General features: G+C 47.2%; 1 protein-coding gene across 1 annotated transcript in view; it reads left to right on the plus strand.

Moving 5' to 3' along the window:
• The first annotated feature begins 2,533 nt into the window (after positions 1 to 2,533).
• Positions 2,534 to 9,604, plus strand: part of LOC144116060 (nose resistant to fluoxetine protein 6-like) — a 38,763-nt gene continuing 31,692 nt past the window's right edge. Inside the window, exon 1 of the mRNA XM_077650721.1 lies at positions 2,534 to 2,864. Within this exon, the coding sequence (XP_077506847.1) occupies positions 2,534 to 2,864 (331 nt within the window). The remainder of the gene's footprint in view (positions 2,865 to 9,604) is intronic.

Here is a 9,604-nt window from a genome sequence, read left to right on the forward strand (position 1 = left end):
CTTTCTCTCTTTCACTCCCACCTTCCCCCTTCCCTTACGGCGCGGTTCAGGTGTCCAGCGAGATTTGAGGCAATTACTGCGCCGTTTCCTTTCCTCAAAAGATTTTCAAAAGTAGATTTTTTCAGAACATGTGGTTGTTACCAGGGCCGTGATACATGATATCACCACTCAGCTATTGCTTTAAAACTCTAACTTATAGACGCCATCTCTGCGACGTTCTCAAAGAGCTCAAAATTAAAAAAAAAACTTTGCTCTTCTAACGGATTTCAGCGCCGAGAGAAACAGTGGATCTTTAATTCTGTATCCTTTTTTGTGGAAACATTCCGTTAAAAAAAAACTTCTTCCGGGCAACCACTGCAGTATACCATCATGCAACCGCAGGGGTTAGCCGAACCTCGTCTCCGATGTTTGACCACTGATACGAAATTCACCGCACTTCTCCGTACGCTTCGCTTCACTGAAAGCGAGGAAGGCGCTGGCTGTTCTCTGCACGGCGCAGTCGAAGCCTGCCGGATAGCGTCGTTAAAAATTTTTACACATGCTGCTACTTACTAACGTCTGTTACGTATGATGTAGAATGTTAAACAAATCGATCCCGTTGAAACTGAAGAGAGTTTGTCATCAGAAGTTTTGACTGGGGACATCGCGCGTCTGTTTCCATCGCTGGCAGATAATGTCGTCAATTGATACCGGGGAAGAGGTCAAAAAGTCTGGTTAGTTGTCAGGAGAATCGTTTTGTTATTAGCCCACCTATAGAAGATGGCACATCACCAATACAGAGAGCGGCGCAAGTCCACCCATCGCGCGCATTTAAGTAGCGGCGATGAGGAAACCGTTAGAAATTCACTGGCCGCACCGTTTGCCGAAGCCGCGCCAATTTCTGCCGCCTACTGTATAAAGATCGCGTTGAACGTCTTCGCGTAAACGACGGAAGAATGCCAACATCGACCGCTGGCCGACACGCCAACGCGGAAGTGCCGCGAGCCAAAATATTCTCTGTCTACTCATACGAAAAAAAAGCACACAGTAAAGCCAAAATAAACGAAATCGTAACTTTATCAAGTAGTAAGGACACCCACGCGCTCTGTTATTACTAGGCAAAGCAGAACTCTGGGCTATTTGGGTGTCCATGATTAATTAAAGACACTATAGCGCATATGACTGAGACAAAGCAATGGAAAAAGATAGGACGAGCGCTGTACAACTGAAATTTTACTTCGACAGAAGGTATATAAATACAGTTCCATGGCACATGCGCGCACAGGATTAAAACAAAGTAAGCAACAAAAGCCACTAGTCCACACGTGGCAAACTGTTTCTCAGATACGTTCTTTCTTTTTGTGACAGGGGAAAAGAAGACGTGCTGACGGAGTTATCGTCTTCCCTGCTAATATCTATATCTCCCTATGTAACCTCGTGTCTCTCATGCCAAGCACACACGCGCCATCAAATGCTGGCACGCACCCCCAACGCTTACAATGTTTGGCCAAGAAAATGGCCCCTCTTTAGAAATGGAAGCGGCCCTGCATGTGTTAGGGATGAACATGCAATATTTCAAAACCGTGGCTGAGGTCTGTTAACCTAGCTGCGTGGATTTAGCTAGTTAAAAGTGTAAGATAAAAAAAAAACGAAATTTGCGGTGAAAAATTAAACAGGAATTCGTTCAATTTCGCTATTTGATTATTGTGCATTATATGGGAGGCAGTCAGTGATTTCTTAAGATTAGTCACAGATATTGACTTCTTCCTTCTCATATTCATGCGAAAAAAAAAAGGAAAGGCGTATTTGCATAACAGGTGTATTTTCTACTCCTGGCACCTTTATGATATTCCCATGGTGATGAAACGGCATTCACTACTTAGCTCTTCTTGTGACGTTCCCACTTAGAAACAAACAACGGCTTCATTTTTTCAGCCAGACAGGGGGAGAGCCGGCACTTTTTTGTCACAAGCGGTTTCTTGCCACATTGTTAAGCATAAACGCTCTAATGATGCTCATTAAACGGCTCGGAAGAAGAAGAACAGCCAACTAGCCGCAGTGACCGTGACCATCGCTCTCCGCATTTTTTTTTTTGTATTCCGCTTTCTTCCTTCTCTTCGTTAATTCAGTCCTCCATTGACTTTCCGCGCGCTGGTGCCCTTCAAGGAATAGAGGTGGGTGAAAGCGAAGAAACTGGTGCGCCTGCTGTTTGTGTATGGGCTAGCGGACTTCCCTCGCGCACTCGACGGCTGACCTTCCGTCTTCGAGGCGCGCGGGAAGGCGACCGCAGGCAAGGGGCCTCCGGGTATCCGGGAAGGCCCGGAGCCTCGCGTCGCGGACAGAGACCTCCTTTCCCCTCCCTGCGGCAGCACCTGTGCCCCGTGTAATGAATAATTGAGATTCTTAGATTGCACTGGGATGGAAGACACCAGATGAGACAGAAGAGAGAGAGGGGGGCATCCGAGGGGCAGTCTGACGGTTGCGCTGATATTCGCGGTCAGTGGAGATGGCACCGCACTAGACGCGAACGGACCGCAGTCAACGGGCAGTAAGCATGAAGGGGCGAACGGCTCGCGCTGCTTGCTACGTCGTGGCGCTCGTGGTCGTCGCAGAGCTGTGGCCCGGCGTAGCTGGCCAGGCGCACCGTCGGTCGGCGGCCATTCCGAACGAGCCGACCACCACCACGGAAGCGCCAGACAACGAGCACGCGTTCAGCGCTGACGAGCTGCGCGAGCTAGCCCGGAGCATGATGCGGGACGCCACCAAGAAGCTGTTTCCGTACGTGCAAGACCTGGCGTACGACCAGAACCTGTCCCACGAGTGCATCTCTAGCCTGTTCAAGTTGAGCCGGGGTATTCGGAGCAACAAACTGTGGGCCTTCAAGTGTGAGTAACCTCAAAAGGAGCATGCCTCCACTGATCCAGGTTGGTGCACGACAACGCAGCGCGGAGGTTCGGGCCGATTGGTCTCAGCGACAGCGATTAGGTTTCGCGTGCGAGCACACAAGAAAACTGCCGGTCGGTACCACGCATGCGCAGAGCGTGAAGTGTATATTGAGCTTGCGCTTTGCACTGCCGACAGTTAGCACGGCCTTCGCAGCACTTTTCACGCTCTTTAATTAGCTTTTGAACTTATCTTAAAGGAATCCACCGAGGACAACTCCATTCAATTATTTTTTTTTTCTCAGTGAAAACTACTTTCTGTCTCTTTCTAGCTACACGTTGACGTTTTTGGGCATAAAGAGACGCGTTTATTGCCGAAAAAATTGGATTTAGGAATTTTACCGTCTGTCGATTCAAACTCGTGACGTCCTTGACGAAAATTATGAGTTGCCACCGTTTCGACACGTCCAGCATTCTTGTAACAAAATTTTGAGTATTGAAAAATGGTAAAATATTGGTATGGAAATATTGAAGGTAATGGTCCATTCTTCCAATGTGTAGCAAAATCTTTTAAATTTTTTTTCGATTGTTCGCATCGAGCAGTGAAGACTGCCATAGAAAACCAAAAGGGGACGCTTTTGACGATAGCAAAAAAAAAATGCAAGCCTGTCGACGGGGGATCTGTGGATATATAGATTGTTATAGTGAAATCTTACAATACATGAAAAAAACTTGCGTTCATAAACTCATAAACTCTTTCCCGTTCAAAAATGCTTTTGTCCAGAATTGTTGGTATGAGTGAATGGCGGTGTAGTGTAGCCTTTGGGATACGTTAAAAAAAATCGGCGTCGACGCACGAATTTTACTTCTGAAATTGGCCGGGGGGATGACACCTGCTTTTGTTTTGTTTTTTTTAACTTATCAAGGCTGCGTTTTCGGTGAGAGTGGCCTTTTTCTGAATGGAACGCTGTACCTTTTCGATACAGGCTCAGTGTCCCTATAACGCGTTCATTTGGATCAGTGTGTGAGATCAATGGAAATTAAAACACTTTCCTGTTCTAAACAGAACTTGGAGACGGAGCACTGAATGCCGTTTCCGTGGAAGATTTCCTTTAACTGTTCCACGAGTTGAAAAGGGTAACACTGGACGTTATTCCATCAGCATCTTGACGTTTTACATGCTAGCGGAAAGTTTTGAGATGCATTTTTTACGGTTCGCTTTTATTCTATAGCAGAAAGAAAACATAGCTCAAGGTTCGACGGAAACCCGACTGGCGAGGGATATTCATTTTGCAAGCGAAGAAAGAAAACACTCACCAAGGCAACACGGGAGAAAACAGCGCAAAAATTATTGACGTTTCGAGGCAGTTACGGGCAACGGCAAGCGAAGCGATAAACAGGACGCGAAGCAAGCTACACGGGATATAAATGCGCTATTTACGCCACGTCTTTCATACATACGCAACGACTCATCTGTATTCGTCTCACTGTGAACGAGCCACCGGCAGCGGCACCGAAGCGTCAAATGTGATTTTACGTTTTTTTTTTCTTCAGAAACATTGGCGCGTGTTTCGATCTTCGCATGCGTGCTATAAGTGAGCCACATACCCAGTGAAACAGGTAACAAAAATGAAACAAACGACTACAGTGCTGCAAGTAAGCGGGCCAAACTCGAATGGCTTCAGTTGACGCTTTGGGCTCTGCACTATATTACGACGGTCGCGTTGCGGTGCTTGTTGAGTTAAATACATGGGGGTGAAAACACTACATTTTCAACTCAGTTCTTCATTCTTTTTGAAATATTTTTGCGCACACGCAAGACAGGACTTCAAGGGGGACACAAACATTTGCTCCTGTGTGCGTCCTCGTTCATGCCCTGTCTTGTGTGCGCGCAAATATTTCCAAATGCTCTTTTTCGCTTTCCAGAATTTCATGTGAGCAAATCGTTGGTGTAGAATCCGTTCTAGGTGGGCTGTATTCTACGACGGCATCTGGACATTCAGAGTGATGCGGTGTGTCATTTCGCTACGGTACCGCATGACCGCACGCGCAAGGAAAGATCTCTCTTCCACCCTTCCTCAGCAGTGTCGAACCTCCGGCCTGTTCTTCATTCTCGCCTGCGTGGAAGGCACTTAGCGCGAAATGAGGGCTCAGTGTCATCGTGCAAATGAGGAAAACGCTCGACGATCTCCTATATGCGTGTGTTCGTCCTTGACAGTTCATTTTCTGCATTTCCTCAGAACTAGACACGCGCGCACGCACGCATACGCTGCCGAACTCTAAAAGTGCTTTGAATTTTAAAACGAGGCATTTCGCGTCAACAACAACGAAAATATCTTCTTTCCCTTTCCAGCGCGAAAGGCCGCAATGATGCGCGGATCCCGCGAGGGAGGGAGTCGAATTCTTGGTTTGGTTTATGGGGTTTTAACGTCCCAAAGCGACTCAGGCTATGAGGGACGCCGTAGTGGTGGACTCCGGATAATTTCGACCACCTGGGGTTCTTTTACGTGCACTGACATCGCACAGTACACGGTCCTCTAGAATTTCGCCTCCATCGAAATTCGACCGCCGCGGCCGGGATCGAGCCCGCGTCTTTCGGGCCAGCAGCCGAGCGCCATAACCACTCGGCCACCGCGGCGGCTCGAATTCTGTTCCATTTGGTGCACATTTTTGAGCAAACCAGTCAGAAAGACAAGAAAGGAATTGCCGCACAGCGACGCTAACAACTGTTCTGTATTGAAGACCGCGCCTTCTCAGCAGGGCTAACAGCAGGGCTAGTTTGGTACTGCAACCAGCACCAATAACCAGAAAATGGCAAAAGGAAATTTAGATATCAAACCTGTCGTTAGCCATCTAACAAAGGAAATTCTTTTCCGAGCAGGCGCACCGAAGTTGTGCTGATGCAGTACGGCATTGACATGCATACTAACAAAGTAGGCTGCAAGAATCTCGCGCTCTTCTTTGCCTCTTCCCCTGCCAAGATTGCTAACATTGGAGAACAGCTGGCAATGGGAAGGCACTTTTCAGTGCAGTTGTTAGTCTAGTCGTCGTTGTGTGCCTTCCTGTTCTCGTCCTTCGCCTTTTTGACTGGTCTTCCTCGCTAGCGAGAGCGGCCGTTGGGAATATGTACATACTCCTGCATGGGAGGACCCTTCTCTCATATCTCTGTCGGTTAACTTCTGCTTCAGTGATTAATGAGGACGTGAAGAGCACCACATACTTAAGCGCCAGTGTCATAAACATATTTCGCTTTCGTCAGAACAATAAACTTGTCCCCCCCCCCCCCCACCTCCCACCTTTCTAAGCATCCGTCGATCTTACCTGGCATTCACTAAAAGGGTGTATTTCCTACGGCATAAGTCCATGGCAGAAGTCAATAACAGCGGTTACATCTGAGAAAGTAACGGCAGCGTAACTTTCGTAGCCTATTCTGCGCTGTTTGACAATCTTTCATTTCAAACAGGGCTGGACTGGCATCATATGGCGTCTTTTGCATGTTATTCTTCTCTTTACAAGAAACATTCTGTCGCTTAGGGAGCGTAGCAAAAGCCAGGAGATTGGACTCTAGCTTGCTACTTGACGTGTCGATTACTGAAACCGTGCTGGGATACTCGTTATGCCTCACACGCATGATCGAAAACCGTTCTCAAAAGTGAGCGGCTCTCGATAATGCGCCGCACCAAGGTGTTGTTTACGTTCCTCATGAACACGATATTTCTGCGTGACGCAGCCGCCGCGGTGGCTTAGTGGTTATGGCGCTCGGCTGCTGGCTCCAAAGATGCGGGTTCGATCCCGGCCACGGCGGTCGAATTTCGATGGAGGCGAAATTCCAGAGGCCCGTGTACTGTGCGATGTCAGTGCACGTTAAAGAACCCCCCGTGGTAGAAATCATTTCGGAGCCCTTCACTAGGGCGTCCCTCATATCCTGAGTCGCTTTGGGACGTTAAACCCCTATAAACCAAACCAAAACTTCTGCATAACGATATTGGAAACCGTGGCACGCCACCTAGAGTGACCGCAATGCGGCGCCATGTAGATCCGAAGACACAGCCTTCTACGTTGAAGAAAACACAACGTCAATGCCGTGCTTTACAGCTACCTTCTTAATGTTGATGTATTCACAAGGTAGCCCACAACATTAAGAAGGTATCTGTAAAGCAGGGCACTGACGCTGTTTTCTGCCTTCTACAAGCTTTCGCGAGAGGCAAGTCAAGAAGTCCTGTTTGTTTGACACAGCATGAGAACCTGTTCACGCCATGTGCCACACGCGTGGTCTGTAAGCTCCTGCTTACCCGCGAAAAGGTCCTGCTTACCCACGAACTTGTGGTGTTCACGCAGCCGATCATTGATACATCGGCCTGTTTGTCCGATGTATCAATGATCGGCTGCGTGAACACCACAAGTCTTTGGGTTCTGTTGATGATGGAGCAAATTTGCCTCGCCATTGCAGGGAGTGTGGTTGCTACCCCCTGTTCGGTAATCTTAGCATTCTTGGCAGACGTAGGGAAAAAGAAGAGTGCGAAATTCATGCATACTTATTAGTATGCATGGCGATAATTGTATCAGCACCACACTTCGGGCGCCTGCTGGAAAAAGAATTTTCTTAGATCGCCGGCGATAGATACGCTGCTTTTTTTCCCTTTGTTAGTTCTGGAATGCGGCGATGGTTGTGCCGCGAATGCCCATGTGAGCTTTGCTGGGAGGTCGCTGGTTTCATTAAAGCACATTTGCTAGTGCAGTCGTCGCGGTGTAAGTCCCTCTGCTCGTCCTTTTTTTTTTTTACTGGTTCTCTTCATTCTGTATCAACTGGCCAAGAATTCCGCTCTTATGCTGAAACTGTCAGACTACTCGACGCTTATACGTGGTATAAGGGAAAACAACACAACAAACATTTCAAAGAGTAACTGAACAGATGACATGCACAAGAAGGGCGGATCCGAACAGAGAGAAATTGCATTGGACGACTGCGGAGATGTATGGTGGTCGCAGGGCGATGATGATGATGACGGTTGATGTAGCGACAATGAACGTACTACCTGATGAGCTGAAATATCAGCAATTAATACCGAAAGTTGAGCAAGTTGGTTGACGTTCATGATGAAAAGTAGTGCGAAGGGACCACTCTGTCTGTGACCGTTCTCTTCCGGCTTTTCATTTTCATCACGAAATAGCAGCAATACTTTCCCCCTTTTATGCTTTTTTTAACATTATATCGGCTATTCTCTGTCTTTGCCATTCATGTCGTGCCACTGGCGATGAAAAGCCGCTACCGACAGATGTCATCACCGAGGGTGGTTTACTTGCGCTTATTCCGCAATATCACGACAGACCGCGCATGTTTAAACAGCTTCGTATCAGTTCATTCATGCATTATGGAACGCTGTAACGAACTCGCGACTGCTAATGGCATAGCCTGTTGGTTTATTATATATATATATTTATATATATATATATATATATATATATATATATATATATATATATATATATATATATATATATATATATATATATATATATATATATATATATATATATATATATATATGGCGCTGGTGAACACTCTCAAGGTTCGCTTACACCCAATGAACATAAATACCCACGAGAGCAGCAGATTGGACCGCCGTCGCCGTACTCAGTTGGTAAGAGCACCGGACGCGATATTCGGAGGTCGTGGGTTCGGACCCCACCGGCGGTATGGTTGTTTTTTCTGCTGCTTTATAAGTAATTTTCTTTAAGCGATTTATTAATCTAAGTACTATAATATCCCTCTGATAAGCACAACACATAAAAAAAACATTCCCCTATGCACCTTGGTTTCGGTGACTGTTAGCTCCCTTCATAAGTTTGTCAAACGGGCCCCTCATTTCATTTAACTTATCTGCTAATAGCTTAACGAGGGTCTCGGTTCTGGCAGTCTTGATGCCATAGGTAGCTTAAGAGGGCTCTCGCACAGTTTCCGCCCTCGCCGTTAGATGACGTTCCACGTCACACTCGCGGTATTACAGGACGTGCTACGTCCGCCGCTATGGTCGAGGGTGGCGCTGGTGAACACTCTTAAGGTTCGCTTACACCCAATGAACATAAATACCCACGAGAGCAGCAGATTGGACAGCCGTCGCCGTAGCTCAGTTGGTAAGAGCACCGGACGCGATATTCGGAGGTCGTGGGTTCGGACCCCACCGGCGGCATGGTTGTTTTTTCTGCTGCTTTATAAGTAATTTTCTTTAAGCGATTTATTAATCTAAGTACTATAACATCCCTCTGATAAGCACAACACATAAAAAAAAACATTCCCCTATGCACCTTGGTTTCGGTGACTGTTAGCTCCCTTCATAAGTTTGTCAAACGGGCCCCTCATTTCATTTAACTTATCTGCTAATAGCTTAACGAGGGTCTCGGTTCTGGCAGTCTTGATGCCATAGGTAGCTTAAGAGGGCTCTCGCACAGTTTCCGCCCTCGCCGTTAGATGACGTTCCACGTCACACTCGCGGTATTACAGGACGTGCTACGTCCGCCGCTATGGTCGAGGGTGGCGCTGGTGAACACTCTCAAGGTTCGCTTACACCCAATAAAGCAGCAGATTAGGCAGCCGTCGCCGTAGCTCAGTTGGTAGAGCACCGGACGCGATATTCGGAGGTCGTGGGTTCGGATCCCACAGGCGGCATGGTTGTTTTTTCTGCTGCTTTTATAAGTAATCTTCTTTGAGCGATAGATTAAACAAAGTATTATTATCCCACTGA

This window comes from Amblyomma americanum, chromosome 1 (genome assembly GCF_052857255.1).
Source record: "Amblyomma americanum isolate KBUSLIRL-KWMA chromosome 1, ASM5285725v1, whole genome shotgun sequence".
Lineage (NCBI taxonomy): Eukaryota > Metazoa > Arthropoda > Arachnida > Ixodida > Ixodidae > Amblyomma > Amblyomma americanum.